Source organism: Jaculus jaculus, chromosome 4 (assembly GCF_020740685.1).
Source record: "Jaculus jaculus isolate mJacJac1 chromosome 4, mJacJac1.mat.Y.cur, whole genome shotgun sequence".
NCBI classification, from domain to species: domain Eukaryota; kingdom Metazoa; phylum Chordata; class Mammalia; order Rodentia; family Dipodidae; genus Jaculus; species Jaculus jaculus.
The window spans coordinates 732304-753970 of NC_059105.1; the positions used below are offsets into that span (position 1 = coordinate 732304).

The window sequence follows — 21667 nt, forward strand, 5'->3', positions numbered from 1 at the left end:
ATGCTTCATGCAAAACCAATCCATGGCAACAACCAAGTGCAACCTTTGAATTACAGCTCTTCATTTTAAGGATATATGTGATATTTCCTTTGGAACAGCCTTTGGATAACATCTGCTTACAAACTTAAAGAGCCTCACAGTGCTGTTATCACTTGTACTACTATTTCTATCCGATCTAAGCATTACTCAAAAAGGTGTCATCAAATAAGAGAAAAAAGACACAAGAAAGTACCTGGTTAGTGTTAAGCCCACTGCTGTTCAAGTATTGTTAACAATGGGCTGGAGACATGGCTTAGCAGTGCTTACCTGTGAAGCCTAAGGACACAGGTTCGATTTCCCAGTTCCCACACAAGCCAAGTGTACAAGGTGGCATGCATGTCGAATTTGTTTGTAGTGGCTAGAGGTCCTGGTGCACCTATTCTTTCCTTTTCCCTCTATCTCTTTCTCTCTAGTAAATAAATAAAATATTTGAGGCTGGAGAGACGACTCTGTGGTTAAGGCACTTACCTGCAAAGCCTAACATCCTGGGTTTGACTCCCCAGTATCCACGTGTAGTAGTTTGATTCAGGTATTCCCCACAAACTTAGGTATTACAAATGCTAGGTTCCCAGCTGATAGTGGCTTGGGAAAAACACCTTCTGGAGGCAGTGTATTGTTGGGGTAGGCTTATGGGTATTATAGCCAGCTTCCTCTTGCCAGTGTTTGGCACACTCTCCTGCTGCTGCTGTCTATCTGATGTTGTCAAGGAAGTGATGTCCACCCTCTGCTCCTGTCATCATTTACCCCTGCCATCATGGAGACTCCTCTCAAGTCTGTAAGCCAAAACAAACCCATTTTTCCCCACAAGCCATTTTTCCCAGTTTCCTTGGTCAGGTGTTTTCTGCTAGCAATGCAAACCTGACTAACAGTAAAGTTGGTATTGAGTAGTGGTGTCACTGCTGCTAGAAACTTGTGTGGCTTCGAGCTTTTTGGAACTGATTTCTGGGAGGAATGTGGGAGAATTTGAAATCTTGGCCTAACAGATGCCTTGCAGTGTTGTACGTACAGTCTGATGGACTATTCTGGTCAGAGTTGAAAGACCTAAATGCATTAAGAACTATGAACTGTGAGATTTGGTTTCTGAGGGTGAGAAAGAGCTTTGCCTAGACTGGGATAGAAGCAGTTTGTGTGAGAGGCTTGCTATTATGCCTGTGTTCTGAGAAGTTGTGCAGGGCTGCATTGTGTAGAAATGGACTGGTGTGAGCAGAGGGATATGGCACAGAAAAAATGTAATCTTTGGGCTGGAACTGCTGCCCATTCAGCTGCAATTATTTGAGATATTACAACCATTGAGATTGGGCCAGCTGACCTGCTCTGGGATAAGAAGAATGCATACTCTTTTGAAGGGGCCTGAATGGTGAACGAATGTCCCGTTCTTCAAAGTCTGCTTTATTCCCCATTAGATTAACAGGTTGGAGGCCCACCTGTTATAACCGAATATAACAAATGCAAAAGACAGGGTCATTCATTGAATTTGCAACACAGGTTTGAATTTGGGAAATGGCCATGGGCAATTTGAAGCAGGCTTGTTGGATTATCTGCATGGAGACCTGATAGAGCCATAAGGATGAACTGTGGGTTGTAGCAGAAACCCAATGGAGATACCAAGACTATGCAATGGCTACCAAGGAGAGCTGCTGGCACCTGATTAACTTTTCTGGTGAGTAGCCTAGCTGGAGGGGTGGAACTGGAACTACAGAGATTTGCCAGTGGTTAGAATTATTGGACTTTAAGATTTGTCACTGACTAAAGTTGTTGGACTTGGTGCTGCAGAGTTTGATGTATGTTCCGTATAAACCATGAATTGGTTGAAAATTTCTTGCTATGTCCAATGCTATATTTTGCAGTGTGGATGTTTATTCTGTGCCATTATGGGATTTAGAGGGGTTTTTTGTTTGTTTTTTATTATGGCCCAGTTAAAAGACCTTGGACTATGGGGATGTTTGACCATCACTGGGATAAAAACTATGGTGACTTTCAATGTACTGAATTTTACATCATGTATGGTTATCAGTTTATGGGGGCCAGGGGCAGAATGTAGTGGTTTGATTCAGGTGTCCCCTATAAACTTAAGTATTCTGAATGCTAGGTTCCTAGTTGATGGTGAACTGGGAATTAACAACTCCTGAAGGCAGTGTATTGTTGAGGGCGGGCTTATGGGTATCAGAGCCAGTTTCCTCTTGCCAGTGTTTGGCATACTCTCCTGTTGCTGTTGACCAATTGATGTTGCCCAAGAGGTGATGTCCACCCTCTGCCCATGGTACCATTTCCCCTGCCCTCATGCAGCTTCCCCTCCAGTCTGTAAGGAAAAAAATAAACTCCTTTTTCCCACAAGTTGCTCTGGGTTGAGCGTTTTCTGCTGGCAATGAGAACCTGACTGCAACCCCACAAAAAGGCAGATGCACAAAGTGGAGTATGCATGTATAGTTTGTGTGCACCCGTTAGCTCTCCCTTTTCTCTCTCTCTCCTTGTAAATAAATAAATAAAAATAATTTTTTTAATTTCAAATTTTTATTAGCAACTTTCATGATTATAAAAAATATCCCATGGTAAGACCTTCCCTCTCCCCACTTTCCCCTTTGAAACTCCATTCTCCATCATATCCCCTCCCCATCTTAGTCAGTCTCTCTTTTATTGTGATGTCATGATCTTTTCCTCCTCTTATGATGGTCTTATGTAGGTAGTGTCAGGCACTGTGAGGTTATGGATATCCAGGCCATTTTGTGTCTGGGGGGAGCACGTTGTAAGGAGCCCTAACCTTCCTTTCACTCTTACATTCTTTCCACCACCTCTTCTACATTAGACAATTTTAAAAAATAAATGTTAGGCTGGAGAGATGACTTAGCAGCTAGGGTATTTGCTTGCAAAGCCAAAGGATGAAGGTTCGATTCCCTAGGACCCATGTAAACCAGATGCATAAGGTGGCGCAAGTGTATGGAGTTCACGTACAGAGGCTGAAGGCCCTGATGTGCCTATTCACATTCTCTCTCTGTGCACTTCTTTCTCTCTCTCAAATATATAAACAAAAATCCACATGATATAGCCATACAAAATATCTTGTCAATAATAATAAACAATAAAAAAGGAAATAAGTGAAAATATAAACAAGCAAACTAAAAAAAAGAATTGTCGGGGCTGGAGAGATGGCTCAGCGGTTAAGGCATTTGCCTGCAAAGCCAAAGGATCCTGGTTCGATTCTCCAAGACCCACGTAAGTCAGATGCACAAGGGGGCAAATGCATCTGGAGTTGATTTGCAGTGGCTGGAGGCCCTAACATGCCCATTCTTTCTCTCTCTGCCTCTTTCTCTCTCTCAAATAAATAAATAAAACTTTTTAAAATTGTTGCTGGGTGTGGTGGCACACGCCTTTAATCCCAGCTCTTGGTAGGCAAAGGTAGGTGGATCGCCATAAGTTCCAGGCCACCCTGAGACTCCATAGTAAATTCCAGGTCAGCCTGAGCTAGAGTGAGACCCTACCTCAAAAAAAAAAAAAAAAAAAAAAATCGTCAACGAGAGATAAGAAATTACTCAGAGGTTAATGTGCTTGTTTGCAAAGCCTGCCTGTGTGGGTTCATTTCCCTAGCCACCCACATGAAGTCAGATGGGCAATCATTTGCAGTGGCAAGAGACCCTGGCACACAAGTGGGCATGTGGGTATGCACATGTCAATATGCATGTGGAAGTCAGGGGACATCTTTGTGTCTCTCCTTGCCGTTCTACTTCACTTGAGGCAGTTTTCTCTGGATCTCACTGTGCTATTGTTTTTCTTGCAGCACTTGCTAAGAGCTTCCTGGAAATTCTGTCTCTGCTGCCTAGCTCAGTTAGTGTGCAGAGATTACAGAAGCCTGCCACACCTTCTGGCTTCTTATAGGGGATCTGAGGATCAAACTTGGGTACTCAAACATGACTGGTGAGTGCTTTGTTCACTGAGCCATCTCTCCAATCCACAGATTTTTTTTTCATACTGTCAGAATTAATGTGCTGATCTTTTATAAGTAGACAGCAATGACTGAGGTGAGAGGCATTTAGAACATTACAAAACGGGGGCTGGAAAGATGGAAAATGGTTCATATCTTCACCAATTTGAAAGAACAACATCTGGGTAGTGTAATTCATGCCTAAATTCCTAGCACTTGGGAGGTTAAGGACCGAAGTAGGAATCTGAGAACAGGGTGTGGTAGCATACACCTTTAATCCCAGAACTCAGGAGGCAGAGGTATGTGGATAGCTGTTGAGTTTAAGGTCACCCTGAGACTACAGGGAATTCCAGGTCAGCTGGACTAGAGTGAGACCGGAATTAAAAAAAAAAAAAAAAAAGGAAATATGAATCTGAGGGTAACCTGAGTTTTATGAGCCCTATCTCAAAATAAAAATAAATAAATAAATAAATAAGGGGGTAAAGGGAGAAGGCAAGAGAGGGCCCGCCAGTGGCATATTAAAAAACACACACACATGTAAACTACAAAAAAGCTAAGGTTTTTAAAAAAGATTTATTTATTTATTTACACATTTATCAGAGATAGAGAGCGAGGGAGACAGAGAGAGAGAAAAAAGGGCACACCAGGGCCTCCAGCACTGTGAACCGAACTCCAAACATGTGTGCCACCATGTGCATCTGGCTTAAGTGGGGTCTGGAGAATCAAACCTTGGTCCTTAGGTTTCATAGGCATGCACCTTAACTGCTAAGCCATCTCTCCAGCTCAAGTTAAGGTTTTTTTTTTTTTTATATGATTCTGAAATCTCACCAGAAACACCGTCACAAAAGTTTTAATTTTAACCTAAAGCTTAAAAACTTTAAAAATCTAGGCATTTGGGCTGGAGAGCGCTTAAGGTATTTGCCTGCAAAGCCAAAGGATCCTGGTTAGATTCTCCAGGACCAATGTAAGCCAGATGTACAAGGGGGTGCATGCATCTGGAGGTGGTTTGCAGTGGCTGGAGGCCCTAGTGTGCCCATTCTCTTCCCCTCTCTCAAATAAATGAAATAAATAAAAATTTTTTTTTTAATCTAGGCTTTCTAGCTGTGTGTGGTGATGCACACCTTTAATCCCAGCATTTGGGAGGCAGAGGTATGAAGTTCACAGTGAGTTGGAGGCCACCCTGTGACTACATAGTTAATTCCAGATCAGCCTGGGCTAGAGTAAGACCCTACTTCAAAAAACAAAAAAGCAAAACAAAATCTAGGCTTTCAGGGGCTGGAGAGATAGCTCAGTGGATAAGGCTTATGACCCAAGTTTGATTCCCCAGTACCCACATAAAGCTAGACAATATAAAGTGGTGGATGCATCTGGAGTCTGTTTGCAATGGATAGAAGCCCTGGCATGCCTGTTCTGTCTCCCTTCTCTCCCCCCCCCCCCCGCTTGCAAATAAATGAATTTTTAAAAATATATGTTTTTTTTTAAATCTAGGCTTTCAGTCCAGGGGAATCCTTTCATATTGCCTTTTCAATTTTTTACCCAACACAATAATGAAACTGCTTTCTCAAACAACACAAAACAAGGGGCTTTTTCAGAGGTCTTAAAACACTAGTATTCTAATGCTCGCCTTTTCTGCCATCCCAACAACTCTAGTCATGAGCTGGTAAACACATGATGTACTCAAGTTGGGCTTCCATGACCACAAGAATACTGTTAATACATGCAACCTCACAATACAGTAGCTTGCAATTGTATTAGCGAATGTTTTGCTTTAAGGCCAGCTTAGTTCTCAACTACATGCTCTGTAACCTTCCTGAGGACAGTCTTCCTGACAACCTACTTGATATCAAGTAGCATTTGGCAAACAACTTTCTATTTTTTAATCATATTTTTCTTAAAGCCATCATCCTAAATAAATTTGGGTAGAATAACTTGATACCAATTACTGTGTCTAGAAATTTCAGTCACACAATCTGCCACCTAGCTTCCCATCTTGACTACACAACATATTTGTGATTTTAGAATTCCTTGCAGCCTGATGTCCCAACAGGTGTCACTTTCATTTGCATCTATGAATGTTCCTGTGAAGTTTGCTGCATTACAAGCTGTCTTGTTACTTCAACAGCATCTCATTTCCAGTGTGTTGGGCAGTTCTTGATAAACCACTGGTTTTTTTTTTTCCTTTTCTTTCTGGGGGAGAAGAAGTATTCACATGATTTTAAAGTTGAAGGTACTTGTGATTAATTTTCTAGTTATATTCATTGCATGCTCTACACACATGCCCATATTTTAACTGTATATAGTTGTACAAGTTGTGAGAAAAGAACTCTCTCAAAATACCAAACTCCACTTGAGATGTGGAATATTCCTATTAACCCTCAAAGCATTCTTTTTTTTTATGATTTAGTCAATTCTATCTTCACTAGCCCCAAATTTTTCATTCATCGCCACACAATAATTCACTTCCACAACTTCTCACAAAGTAAAGCTTAAACCTGTGTGTGTCTACTTGCATAGTAATACTTATGGTTTAATCAAAACACAGTGGCTCCTTTGGCTAAGATCTAAATTTCCCAAACCTCTTGCTGAAATTCGGCTGCCACTGTGGAATTAGTGGACAGAATGTTTAGGACATGAGGGAGGCTGGGAGATGGTTCAGCAGTTAAAGAACACTTGATACTTAAGCACTCAGGCCTGAGAGACCTGAGACAAACTGAGTTAAATTTCCCAAAACCCATGTAAAAAGCTAGGCATGGGGCTAGAGATGGCTTAGTGGTTAAGGCACTTTCCTGCAAAGACTAAGGACCCATATTCGACTCTCCAGACCCCATGTAAGCCAGATGCACAAAGGTGAGGCAAGCACAAGGTTGCACATGTCCACTAGGTGGTGTAAGTATCTGGAGTTTGATTGCAGTGGTGGAGGACCTGGTGCGCCAATTCTCACACTCACTCTTTAAAAAAAAAAAAAGCCATGGGCTGGAGAGATGGCTTAGCAGTTAAGGTGTATCCCTGGAAGCCTAAGAACCCAGGTTCAATTCTCCAGGTCCCATGCAAGCCAGATGCACACAGTAGTACATGCGTCTGGAGTCTGTATCACGATTTTTCAGCAACTTGTAGGTTATAGTACAGAAAAATTGATTATAATAAGCTTTTTATATAGTTTTGATTTGCTAAAATATTAATGTCGATGTCTATGCTCAAATACAAATCTTTACTTTTCTTGTGATTTGTAATAACAGGATAATGCTGGCCTAAAAAAATGAGTTGGGAAGTCAGTCATGGTACCAGTGTGTTTAGGATGTAGAGGCAGAAAGATAAGGAATTCAAGACCACCTTAAGTTACAGTGAGTTTGAGGGCAGCCTGGCCTACATGGGTCTCAAAAACCTAGGACATGGGCAAAGTAATTCCTACTATCTATATTCTAAAGTTTATATTACATGATTGCATTGTTTCTACAGAACCATGGTTGACATGGTTTAGTAGTAAAGTCATCTCAACCTGCAGTTTTTTCTATTGCCTCGTTTACTATCTGTTCAGTAACCTGTAGTAATACCCTTTTCCTCATGCCTGCTACTAGTTGTCAATCAAAAGCAGCTTAATAATTTTAGCAACCTAGCTTTTAGTTTCATTTTCTGCATTTCCTACTTCCTCTTGTTTCCTGCTTATTCTCTTCTACATCTGAATTTAGTCTGTTCAGTTTCAACTTTACAGTAATACTTTTGATGACTGCATTTAACTTTCTTCCTTTCTAGTTAAGAACTTAAAAGTTCAGGAGTTCCCTTTAGACACAACTATAGTTTCATGCCAAATTCTGAGGTGTCGTCCTTTTCTCTTCAATTATGATCACAGAACATGCTCTTTATCAATCTTTTCATATACACTGAAGCTTTTCATGGCTCACAAAGCATCTTTGGTGAATGTTCAATGTATACTTGAAAAGAATATACATTTTGCAGATGTTCAGTATAGTGCTAGACATGTGAACTGGGTCAATGACAAACATTCTATAATCTAGACAGTTGTGGCACACCTAGGAATTCAGGCAGAAGTAGCTACAGATCAGGCATTCTCTGAACTACAGAATCTCAAGGGAACCCTGAGCTACACAGTGAGATCTTGTCTCAAAAAAAAAAAAAAAAAGAAAAAAAAGCAAGGGCTGGCTAGATGTGGTGGTATATGTCTTTTTTTTGTTGTTGTTGTTGTTGTTTTGTTTGTTTTTTCAAGGTAGGGTCTCACTCTAGCCCAGGCTGACCTGGAATTCACTATGGAGTCTCAGGGTGGCCTCGAACTCACAGCGATCCTCCTACCTCTGCCTCCCGAGGGCTAGGATTAAAGGCGTACGCCACCACACCCGGCAGGTATATGTCTTTTTAATCCCAGCAAGAACTCAGGAGGCAGAAGTACAGGCTTACTGTAAGTTCAAAGCCAGCATGAGACTATATAGTGAGTTCCAGGTCACAACCTCGAAAAACCAAAAATATAAAAGCAAGGGCTGGAGATGTAGCTCTGTGGTGGAATGCTTGCCTTCTATATGTAAAGCTAGAGTATAATATTCAGGCTTTCAGGGTAAGGGGCAGGAGGCAAGACCTATACCTTAGTAATTTCTAATTTTATATACTACTAAGAGAAGAATGTTGAAAACTCTTCTTTCTATTAAATCATGTATCAAGCTCTGCTACTAGATGTATGCACATTTATGATGATGTTCTTTGGAAATTATCTATCATCGTATGCTTAGCTCTGATGTTCTAATAGTAGAAACCTGCTTTGCCTCTCACGAATACAGTAACAGGCCTTCCTTAAGTTTGGTTTACTTAAATTTTTTTTTTTTTTTTTTTGAGACAGGGTCTCATGTAGCCTAGTATAGCCTCAAACTGTCCTGATTCTTCTGCCTCTCCCTAACAAGGGCTAGAATTACAGGATTATGCTACCACACCCAGCTTTAATTTTCTGTTCTTTTTTGTTGTTGTTGTTTGTTTCTACATGGAGTACTTTTCTTGTTGACAGCAAAAGGTTACTTACCATCTATTCTGATCATTTCTGCCTTTTACCTGAGGTGTTCTGCTCTTCTATATAGAATACAATCACTGATCTGATTTTGTCAGGTCTACCAGTCTACTTTTTTCTATCAGTCTCATTTATTTCTTTCCTGCTTTAAGTTGAGCAGTTTTGTGTTGTCTGAGACAGGATACTGCTATATAGCCCATGCTGGCCTTGAATGTGCTTCAGCTTTCCAAGTACTGGGATTACAGGTGTGCACCACCACCCTCATGAGGTCTTTCTTTAATAAGTAATAGTTTTTGTCCTTGCAAATGGTTAAATTTACTTTAAAACAAACCTGATCCCTTTACGGTTTACTTATAAGCTTTTCAGAAAGAGAAGACGGGCTGGAGAGATGGCTTAGCGGTTAAGCGCTTGCCTGTGAAGCCTAAGGACCCCGGTTCGAGGCTTGGTTCCCCAGGTCCCACGTTAGCCAGATGCACAAGGGGGCGCAGGCGTCTGGAGTTCGTTGGCAGAGGCTGGAAGCCCTGGCGTGCCCATTCTCCCTCTCCCTCTATCTGTCTTTCTCTCTGTGTCTGTCGCTCTCAAATAAATAAATAAATAAAAGAGTTCAAAGCCAGCCTAAGGCCATATAGTCAGACCCTGTGTCAAAAGACTTTAAAAAAATATTTAAAAAAAAAAGAAAGAGAAGACAGTAGAATTTGTCTATTTTAGCCCAGGTCCTAAGCAAGGACTCTCTGGAGATTTTCTTGAGTGTTTTTCTTGAATGGTGGGGCCTAAGTGTCTCTGACCATGTGCAAGCTTTCTAGTCCTGTGTATCTCCAGTTCAGTTCACTGTCTTCTGGTGGTTGCATTTTACCCATCTTCAGGAATCACCAGACTAGCGCTGTTCAGCCAAACCATCAATAAAATCTCCCATATGTAAGTCTGGAGGTGCTCTACTTGTTTTTCTTATAAATTTTGTTTTCGGGCTGGAGATATCTTATCTTAGTGGATAAGGCGTTTGTCTTCAAAGCCAAAATACCCTGGTTCAATTCCCCAGGACCCACATAAGCCAGATGCACAAGGTGGCACATGCATCTGGAGTTTGTTTGCACTGGCTGAAGGCCCTGGTGCACCCATTCTCATTCTCTCTCTCTCAAATAAATATATAAATAAAAATTAAAGTCCTTTAAAAATTTTTGTTTTCGGGCTGGAGAGATGGCTTAGTGGTTAAGCGCTTGCCTGTGAAGCCTAAGGACCCCGGTTCGAGGCTCGACTCCCCAGGACCCGCGTTAGCCAGATGCACAAGGGCACATGCATCTGGAGTTCGTTTGCAGTGGCTGGAGGCCCTGGCGTGCCCATTCTCTCTCCCTCTCTCTATCTGCCTCTTTCTGTCCCTCTCTGTCTCTCTCAAATAAATAAACAAAAATAACAAAAAAAAAAAAATTTTTGTTTTCATGTATTTATTATGTGTGAGAGAGAGCAAGTGCTCGTGCGTGCAAGCACCAGGGCCTCTGGCCACTGCAAATGAACGCCAGAGGCATGCGCCACCATGTGCTATCTCGCTGATAGGGGTTCTGGGGAACTAAACCTGGGTCCTCAGGCTTCACAGGCAAATGCCTTAACTACTAAACCATCTCTCCAGTTGTTTTTCCTTTTTTGTGGTTTTGTCTGGCAACTCAGGCTCAAGTCACTTCAGCTCTGTTACCCTATTGTGTTCTTGATTTGCCCACCCCACTCCTTAACCTCTCAGGTAAAGGGCAAAAACCAGAGAAAGTTTACAATCCATATTATTTGCTTTCCTATGAATAAGGACCATATTCCTGCATTACCAACTGTCCATTGTTTTAAGTAACTAGTTCATATGTTTTACTCAGCCTTTTAGTTATTCATTAAAAGAGGGCTAGCCTTTATTTCAGGAGTTGGTAACTTTTGGTCGTTGGCTTGAATCCAGCCTGCAATCTATTCTTGTAAATGAAGCTTTACTGAAACATGGCTATACCTATTCATGTTTTTGCTGTCTATAGCTACTTTCCCACTGTAAGTGCAAGGTTGAATAGCTGCACCCAAAACTACATATTCCATAGAGGCCTAAGATATTTACTATCTGGCCTTTTATAGAAAAAGCTTATTGACCTCTAAATTATTCTAGTATAGCCCATTCAGAATTAAAGTTACTGCCTGTTTTTGAGTGCTATGCAACTAAATAATACTGTGACAGAGTCTTTTCTCTACCAAGAACTAAGCCTGCATTATTACCATATATAACTATGCTCCCCATAACATATTGGCATTTACTTTTGTTCAATAAGGACCCTACAAGTTCCTCCATTTTACACCTGTTAACTATTGATTGTTAACAATGACCAATTGTCCTACTTAGCCAAGATGATTATAAAGCCTTTCTAATGCTTACCTCATCCTTTTTGAGAATTTTAGCTGCCAAGGAAATGAAATAAAATGCAGTATGCCGAAGTACAATATACACTGAAGTCCTTCAACACATTGTGCTAGACAGCAACATACATAAGAAACATTCAAGCAAGTCAATTTCAGTGCCCTTTCATGATCAAAGGTGAATTTATGTGAGAATTAAACATAATTTTAATGAAATGAATATATTAGTTATCTCAAGTATGTAGTAAATACTACAAAATTACTATAAATACTATTTCATAGATTTGGGGGTTGAGATATTTGACAGTGTCTAGCTGTGGCTTGGAGTCTCTCTTGCGGCACTGGCCAATGTCAGCTAGGATGACAGTCATACACAGAAACCCTAACAGGCTGGAGGATGTTTCTAAAGTAGCCCCTGAAGGGCCTCAGTTCTGTACCTTGCAGATTTCTTTATAAGGTTATGGCAGCTGGATTCTTCCAGAGTGACTGATTTGAAACAAAGGCAAAGTAGAACCCCAGTACATTTTATCACCTAGTCTTGGAAAGCATACCATTTCTGCAATGTCCTATTAGCCATATTTAGACCGTATTCAGTGAAGGAAAGGATAATATGTAAAAGTGATCACTCGTAGGCAAACATCATAAAGGCTATTTTGGAAGCTATCACAGTAAATAATAACGTTCGTTATAAATGAATAAGAAAAAGACATAAAAAACGTACTTAGGCCAGTAAGTTAAAAAGGAAACATAAAGGGAAGAGAAAGGAAGGGAGGAGGGTACTTGATAGGTTGATATTGTATATATGTAAGTACAATGATTGTGATGGGGAGGTAATATGATGGAGAATGGAATTTCAAAGGAGAAAGTGTGGGGGTGGAGAGAGGGAATTAACATGCGATATTTTTTTATAATCATGGAAAATGCTAATAAAAATTAAAAAAAAAACATATTTACAGGTTGCAGAGATGCCTTAGCAGTTAAGGCACTCACCTGCAAAGCCAAAGAACCCAGGTTCAATTCCCCAGAACCCACATAAGCCAGATGCACAAGGTGGCACATGCTGGAGTTCACTGGCGGTGGCCAGAGGCCCTGGCATGCCCATTCTCTCTCTATCTGCCTCTTTCTCTCTCCCTCCTCTCTCAAATAAATAAAAATTAAAAATATTTTAAAAAGTCATATTTACTTTTGAGCCAATTTTGTAAAGAAAAATATATTTAAATTTCCATGTTGATTTGTCAACAAAGAAATTTTCTCTCTTACAACATAGGTCATGCTATTATACTCCACAGGTGGTAAATAGGAATATTTACTAAATGAACATCTTACCAACCACCATCAGTGTGAACTCAAAACCTTTTTTCACAGATTTCCGGTGAACTTGATTGGGAAGATTTGCAAATCCAACATATCCTGGAGTTTCTGGATTTATAAACTGAGCTGGCTGTTGCTGAAATGAGATTTAAAAATTTCGTTATTGGTTTCTTTAAGACATTATCAGTACACCTGTGATAAACCTAGGTTCTCAGTAGTTCTCACAAATTAAAACCAAAGAAACTCTATAAATCAAACCCTTTCAAGTAATCATGTTTCTATCAAAAACACAGTATTCACTTAAGAACATTAAAAGAAAACACAATGTAGTACAATTCCTTAGCTGAGTTGTAATAAATATTTTACTACCCAATATTCTGATTAGCAATTTAACAATATAGAAAATATATTTTTTCCCTTTTTCATGTGTTTTGTGTGTATGGTATACATATATGTGGTTCTGTGTGGTTGCCTGTGGAGGTCAGAGGTAGTGTCTCCTTCTAACAATAAGTACCCCTTACTTATTGAGAAAGGGTCTCTTCCTAGAACCTAGTGTTCAGATTCTGCTAGTCTAGTTGGCCAGTGAGTCTCAAGGATTCCCTATCTCCAACTCTCCAGCACTGGAATTAAAGATGCATGCCACCACACCTCCAAATATCAGGTCCCCCCCATGCTTGTGTGGCAAGCACTTTACCAACTAAGCCACCTCCCCAGCCCATAAGACACAAGTTGAATTCATCTTAGTGAAATTTTAAGTTCTTGTTTTATTTTTTATTTATTTATTTTGGTTTTTCGAGGGTAGGGTCTCACTCTGGTCCAGGCTGACCTGGAATTAACTCTGTAGTCTCAGGGTGGCCTCGAACTCTCGATGATCCTCCCACCTCTGCCTCCCGAGTGCTAGGATTAAAGGTGTGTGCCACCACACCTGGCTTAAGTTCTTGTTTTAATGTAAAGGGAATACCAGGAAAATCAATCAAGCTTATAAAGTAGGAAGGAATTGAATGCTTTCATTCAACAAACTTAGCTAAAGAACAGTCTCTACATACAGGAAAGAGAGCTGGGCGTGGTGGCACACGCCTTTAATCCCAGCACTCAGGAGGCAGAGGTGGGAGGATCGCCATGAGTTCAAGGCCACCCTGAGACTACAGAGTTAATTCCAGGTCAGCCTGGACCAGAGTGAGACCCTACCTTGAAAAACCAAAAAAAAAGGGAAGAGAAAGGAAGGGAGGTTGATATTGTATATATGTAAGTACAATGATTGAGATGGGTAGTTAATATGATGAAGAATGGAATTTCAAAGGGGAAAGTGTGGGGTGGGGGGGAATTACCATGGGATATTTTTTTATAATCATGGAAAATGTTAATAAAAATTTAAAATATATATATTATTTGCAAGGAGGAGAGAGGAGCATGCCAGGGTCTATTTGCTACTGCAAAAGAAACTCTGGATACATGTGTATTTGGCTTTATGTGAGTAGTGGGGAACTGAACCCACGATTTCAGGCTTTACAAGCAAGTGAGCCATCTTCCCAGTCCCTGTCACTAGACTTTGATGGATTCCATTCTTTTTTATGAGAAATGCCACATTCATCCTTTTGAGGTATAGGATGGCACCCTGGCTTGGAACCATGCCTCCATGTGGACTTAGCAGAGGCCCCAGACAGCTAGGAGGTTTGGGTGAAGAAGGGGGTGGGGAACCTAAGCCTCTTGCTAAGCTTGACTACATATTCCTCTCTGGTTATGCTTAGAAATTGGTATGAGTGTTTACATCTTGGCACCTGGGTCTGCCCCCTTCCTCATACTCTGCAACATCAGTAGTTCAACACTTAAAGCCCCAGTAATGAAAATATCTTATATCTCCTGCAGACTTAGCCTATAGGTTAGGGCTTTGTCAATTAATTAATAGGAGTTGGATTAAATGTTGTTTGTGGAGCTGCTAACAAGCAAAGTCCTTGTTTTGTGGGACTCTGTACTCATTCTGTCAGGAGCAGAATTCTAGCTAGAGGTGTCCCAGGTTTCTGTCACAAGGGTGCCTTCCAGTGGGGGATGTGGAAGGTTCTGATGGGAGGAGCTGGGGCTGAATGGGTGGGGCTTGGAGGTGGCAGGTGGCTTTAAGAACTGACTTGGATCTGGGAGCCCCCTGGGCCAAGGACTGGAATGAAGAAAGACTGGTTTTCTGCAAGGAGGGGTTTTTAGTGAGAGATGAGTGTAGAAACTCCCTCCAGCTAAGTTTACCAGAGGAAGAGTTACTCAGTACATAATGTGTGCCTACTTAGGGTGCTTTAGATGTGACTATCAATGTCCTTTCAGTTATATAGCTGTGAAAGCAACAAAAGAGTTCATAAATCTGGAAGAAAACAATACAACTGTGACTGGAAATACAGCTGTTTAATTTCTGGAAACATCTAGTAAGACTTAGAAAACTAGAAATTGTTGGGATTATTTGGTAATTTATTAAAAGATACTCTGGGTCAAAAAAAAAAAAAAAAAGAACAGTCCCTAATTAGGTATCAAGTGTAATGTGTCTGAAAAGCATCAGGGGGGAAAAGGCATCTCTTAATCAAGCTGGAGAAGAGCTAGAAGCCTCCTCCCTATTAACTGTCAGGATGCTGGAAAGAGCTATGCAGCAGACAGGATTTGGGAGAAAAGTCGCCAACAGTCTTAACCAAAAGTGGATCCTGCAGGCTTTATGACTATCCAGCCAGGCAAAATGTACCAATGGGTGCAATGGTGGCATATCTGTTTTAGGGGAAACAAACAAACTGCTCTCTGATTAGACTTAAGACCTGGTCCATGGAAGGGAATTCATGCTTGGTATTGAAAACCTAGTCAAAAAGCCTATGGTTGAGGAGGCCTAAAGCCCTAGGGGCAAAACTACTACTCTTAGCAGATTAAATGAATGTATTATAACCACCACAGCACTCTAAGCACTTACGCTTTGTCCATATATTAATGCTACTCTCACTTTTGGTTAGAGAACCTTCTCTTCCTAGATGGTACTGACCACTGGGGTGACTCAAAAAAGGCCAAAGTGCTGAGAGGAAGTTAAAGTTCGGCACTAAATGAGACATCTCTATCATACCCTTCAAGGCTCAGGTGGCAGAAAGATGTAAAAGCCAAAGAAAGAGGACTGCTTATAATGCTGTCATCCAGACTTAAAGTGGCCTTAATATCCATAACCTCACAAGAGCTGATGCTACTTACACCAGACCTGCTTAACAGGAGGGGGGGAAAAAAGGAAGAAAGACTAGTTGGAAAGGAGTTCAGTATAGGGGGAAAATGAGTGTGTTGGGAGAGATTATGATTATGGCATACTGCCTATATTTATGGAAGACAATAAAAAAAATTATTATTTTTTTTAAAAAAGAGGCATCTCTTGCTATCTTTCTACTACTATGGGACAAAGCTAACCAAGAGAAAACAAGCAATCTTTACATGGGATGTTGAGAATCCAGCTTTAAAGATGCAGGGGGCAGGGGAAAGAGAACAACATAGATAACTACACTGATGTATTGGTATTTTTCCTTTCCTTTTTTATTCTTTTTCTGAAGCTCCTTATAGATTCTAGGCTGGTCTCGACTTTGCAATCCTGCCTCAGGTTCCTAGGTATGTACTATCATGTCTAGCTGCATCAGTATTTATGCATGGATAGATGGAGATGTGACAAACTAATATAAATAAGTAGTAGCAAAATGAAAATAAGAGGGAAAAAGAATTTTAAAACATCATTTGATTTAACTGAAAAAGGCAAAATATAAAATTGCTTTTTTAGTGGGGCTGGGGAGATGGCTCAGATAAAGATGATTAGTTGCAAAGCATGCAAACCTAGGATCGATTCCCTTAGTACCCATATAAAGCCAGAGGCACAAAGTGGCACATAATCAGGAGTTTGTCCTTAGTTGTCAAGGGGTCCTAGCACACTCATTTTCTCTGTCAAATATTTTTTTGTAAGTTCAAGATCACCTTCAGCTACATATAGTAATTTAAGGCCAACCTGGACCACATGAGACCTTCTCAGAAAAACAAAACATTAAAAATAGAATTGCCAATCACCGTGAGTTTGAGGCCACCCTGAGCTTACATAATGAATTCCAGGTCAGCCTGGGCTAGAGTGAGACCATACCTTGAAAAGCCAAAAAAAAAAAAAAAAGAATTGCCAGGCTGAGCATAGTGGCACACACCTTTAATCCCAGCATGTAGGAGGACTGCCGTGAGTTTGAGGCCACTCTGAGACTACATAGTGAATTCCAGGTCAGCCTGGGCTACAGTGAGACCCTACCTCAAAAAACTCAGCAACAAAAAAAAAAAAAAATTGCCAGGCTAGGCATGGTGGTACACACCTTTAATCACAGTACTTGGGAGGCAGAGGGAGAAGGATCACTGTGAGTTTGAGGAAAACCTGGACTACATAGTGAGTTCCACATCAGCCTGGGCTAGATTGAGATCCTACCTTGTAAGAAACAAAAACAAATTAAAACAACAAAAAAATGAATTTCTGTAAGCTTACATTTTGCAAATGTACATCCACATCTGCATATAAATAAAGTATATAAAATTTTAACAATGATTATTTCTGAGTGGTAGAATGAAGACCTTTTTGCTTAACTGTGTTACACATTGCTTGTATAAAAAGCAAAAACTGGAGTTGGAGAGATGGCTTAGTGCTTGCCTGTGAAGCCTAAGGACCCCGGTTCTAGGCTTGATTCCCCAGTATCCACATTAGCCAGATGCACAAGGGGGCACATGCATCTGGAGTTCATTTGCAGTGGCTGGAGGCCCTGGTGCGCCCATTCTCTCTCTCTATCTGCCTCTTTTTCTTTCTGTCTGTCACTCTCAAATAAATAAATAAAAATGAAGAAAATATTTTTAAAAAAGATCAAAAACTGGACTGGAGAGACAGCTTAGTGATTAAGGTACTTGCCTGCAAAGCCAAAGGACTGAGGTTCAACTCCCCAGAACCCACATAAGCCAGATGCACAAGGTGGCACATGCATCTGGAGTTTGTTAACACTGGCTAGAGGCCCTGGCACACCCATTCTTTATGCCTCTTTCTCCCTCTCTTTCTCTTTCAAATAAGTAAATAAAAACAAAAACTGATGATGTTTTTTCATTGGATAAAGAATACTCAAGGAGGCTGGAGAGATGGCTTAGTGGTTAAGGTGCTTGTCTGCAAAGCCAAAGGACCCAGGCTGTTCTTACATACCCATGTAAAGCCTGATGCACAAGGTGACACATGCATCTGCAGTTCATTTGCAATAGCTAGAGACCCTGACATGCCCATTTTCTCTCTCTCTCAAATAAAAAATAAATAAATAAAAATGCTCAGGCTTAGGCTGGAGAGATGGCTTAACTTTAAGTGCTTGCCTGTGAAACCTAAGGACCCACTTCAAGGCTCAATTCCCCAGTACCCATGTAGGCCAAATACACAAGGTGGTGCCTGCATTTGGAGTTCATCTGCAGTGGCTGGAGGTCCTGGTGCACCCATTCTCTCTCTTAAATAAATAAAACTTAAAACAAAAAAAGAATGGGGGCAGCAGAGATGGCTTAGCAGTTAAGGCACTTGCCTGCAAAGCCCAAGGACCCAGGTTCGAGTCTCCAGGTCCCACATAAGCCAAATGTACAAGGTGGCACATGCATCTGAAGTTTGTTTGCAGTGGCTAGAGGCCTTAGCATGCCCATTCTTTCTCTCTAATAATTACATTAAAAAAAAAAAAAAGGCCAGGCGTGGTGGCACACATCTTTATTTTTTTTTTTTTGGTTAAATTTTATAAACATTTTATTTAGAAGTTTTATATAAATTGAATATTGTTTTTCATTTTACTTGGTACTTTTGTTATAATATATAAATAAGACACAGTGATTATTTTCACTAAGTCTCCTGTGAGGTGTTCCCAAAAATCCCTTGAATTAAGCCCAGTGTACCTTCATAAATAGGATCATTTTCTGTGTATGACATTGACAGGGAGTCTGAGAATTCCTATGCAAGCTATACAGTGTCAAATATGGAATTATCTAAAATATATGCATTACATCTAACTTTGGGTGAGACTTTCATTAAAAAAATAGTAGAAAGGAATTAGAGAAATTGTGATGGATTAACATGAAGTCTACTTTTACAAAATTGTTTTAAAGATAAGAGTTCTACAATATATATACACATACACACATTATATTCTATCATATAAGTATATATTTAAAGTTAAAGCACAAAACTAAAGAGTACTTAAACAAAATTGACAAAAACCATCAATCTGCTGCCATAATTCCATCACCAATTTGAAGTCAAAAGAGACATTAAAAACCCAGTGAGGACTTCATGTACTAATGTGAATTATTTCCCTTAAATAATAATCCCAGCATTCAGGAGGCAGAGGTAGGAGGACTGTCATGAGTTCAAGGCCACCCTGAGACTCCATAGTGAATTCCAGGTCAGCCTGGGCTAGAGTGAGACGCTACCTCGAAAAAATAAAACAAAACAAAATAATAATAATGCTCAGGCTCAAAACTAGTAAGTGAAGAGAAATGATGGCCTTGTAGTTTTAACCACAAGTTCCTTTATTCTCCCTCAGCTTATGTCCTTTAGAACTAATTTATCTCAAGGCTTTGGGCCAATTTGCAAGGATTGATCTAAACCAATGTATCAAGTCTAAGAGTCCCATAAATGTAATCATATAAATTGTTATAACTTTAAATTATTAAATTGGCCTACTGTAAATAATCTAAGAAGGCTAAAAACATTCATATTGAGGAATTTAGAGAAAAGAAACCTGAAAATGGAGACAGCTCAAAACTTTTAGAGGGGCTGAGAAGGTGGCACAGTGGTCAAAGGTTCTTGCTATCAAGCTTTCCAGCCTGGATTTAATTTCCAAATCACCCATGTAGGTGGGACACAAAAAGTGGTGCAACCCTCTGGTGTGTATTTGTAACATCAAGAGGCTCTGGTGTGCCTGTGTGCGCATGCACACCTGTGCACACACATATACACACGAATAAACAAAAATTAAATTAAAAAGGAAAAATATAAAGTTAAAATTGGTATGATTCAAACTTAGAACTCTATCGTAATCAAATATATCCTAGAAATCTCAACTTTAAACATAAAGCAGTTCCTTACACTGTGGCCACATGAAGTATGCTCTTACCTTAGACATCTTCCTTGGTTTTTCTTCTGTCTGTTTAAAAAGAAAAAAAAAGGGGGAGGAGGGAGGGTATTACCATGGGATACTTTTTATAATCATGGAAAAGGTTAATAAAAATTGAGAAAAAAGGGTCAGATATATTTAGATCTGTAAACAGCTATTTACAAGCAAGAACTGACCTATTAAAACTACATATAGTATATCTACAGCTTGTTTTGCTTAGCTTCTTTCTCAATAGCCTCAAACCCTTCCCCAGATACAAAATAATTTTTCAGAAAAGGGTGACTATCACTATCGGTTTCCTCTCTCTTAAGACTCATCCTGTGAATAAGTAAGGGAAAACGGAGAATACCTTTTTTTAAATAATATGAACAATACCAGACTATGAATTCTTAGAAGTCATTCAAAAATAGTTTTACTAATTTTTTTTGACAAATACTTATTTCATGTTTACCTTTCCCCAAGGCACAATTTGGAACCTGCAATAATTTAATTTACTAGCCATAGTGAAAGTTCGAAGGGGAATGCTGAATTCCTAAAGCACCTGGATTTTAGGAGAAAAACCTTGGTCCAGCAACACAGACTACCAAACAAGCACTGGGATGAATTCAAACCTCAGGTGCAGATCAACTAACCCCCTACATCTAAGACATATGGTCAAACTATTTATTGACACTGCACATTTCAAAAGTTATTTATTTTTCTATTTTTTTAATTAATTAATTATTTATTTGAGAGCGACAGGCACAGAGAGAAAGACAGATAGAGGGAGAGAGAGAGAATGGGCGTGCCAGGGCTTCCAGCCTCTGCAAAGGAACTCCAGACGCATGCGCCCCCTTGTGCATCTGGCTAACGTGGGACCTGGGGAACCGAGCCTCGAACCGGGGTCCTTAGGCTTCACAGGCAAGCGCTTAACCGCTAAGCCATCTCTCCAGCCCCAGAAGTTATTTATAAATTCTTTATCCTTAACCCACAGTTTCCTTCTTCCAGAGAGCAATAGTTTCATCCCAATTAAAATATAAAAGATGGGCTGGAGGTTTGCCTGCAAAGCCAAAGAACCCACGTTCAACTCCCCCAGGACCCATGTAAGCCAGATGCACAAGGGGACATATGCATCTGGAGTTCGTTTGCAGTGGCTGGAGGCCATGATGTACCCATTCTCTGCCTCTTTCTCTTTCTATCAAATAAATTAACTAATTAAATATTTAAAAATATATAAAAGATGACAGATTAAAGACAAATGGGCATTATAAACTTATTTTGCTAGTGACATTTATAGTGAACAGAATACTCATAAATAAGAACTACATTTATTTACACAAGTTACCCAAATCCCCAAAGACACTGCAAAGTATAAGACCCATAATCTGTTACCTAAAATGCCTGAACTGTTTTGGCATTCCGATTCTTTAGGTTTGAGGACAGTATACTAAATAGTTCAAGTACAGTATACTAAATTACACTCTCAATGGAATATGGGCTGTATCCCACAAAGGGACCTGAATTACACTCATGAATGAAAATAGCGGGAAGCCCCACCCACTTTCCCTGGGTTATTTTGCTAAGTCAAATGAGAATCTGATCTCACTTAAAAGCCCTTGTTCTTCACTCACAAGTGTAGCACTGAAGAGAGCAAACATTTTCAAGGTGGAAAACTTAAGAAAAGTATCAATTCAACCTTTACAACTAAGAAAATCATGACCAAAATTAAATATAATAGTACACATTGCAAGTTAGAATGCTGGGTAGTGCAAAGAATCCCTGAATGAGCACTTCTAAAAATGCCACTGAAAATAATGACTACCAAAATTTAACTATCTCTAAACAATCCCTACAACACATTTTCCTTATGATGATAAGACTACTACTCTGGGAAGAAGGTCA

At 40.0% G+C, this 21667-nt stretch overlaps 1 protein-coding gene across 3 annotated transcripts in view; it reads right to left on the bottom strand.

Moving 5' to 3' along the window:
• Septin2 (septin 2) overlaps positions 1-21667 on the bottom strand; it is a 49612-nt gene that overhangs the window by 26802 nt on the left and 1143 nt on the right. For all 3 annotated transcript variants that reach the window (XM_045148298.1, XM_004667814.3, XM_045148297.1), the window contains exons 2-3: positions 19787-19816; positions 12660-12780 (exon numbers count right to left, since the gene is read on the bottom strand). In XM_045148298.1, the coding sequence (XP_045004233.1) occupies positions 12660-12780; positions 19787-19795 (130 nt within the window). In that variant the 5' untranslated portion in view covers positions 19796-19816. The remainder of the gene's footprint in view (positions 1-12659; positions 12781-19786; positions 19817-21667) is intronic.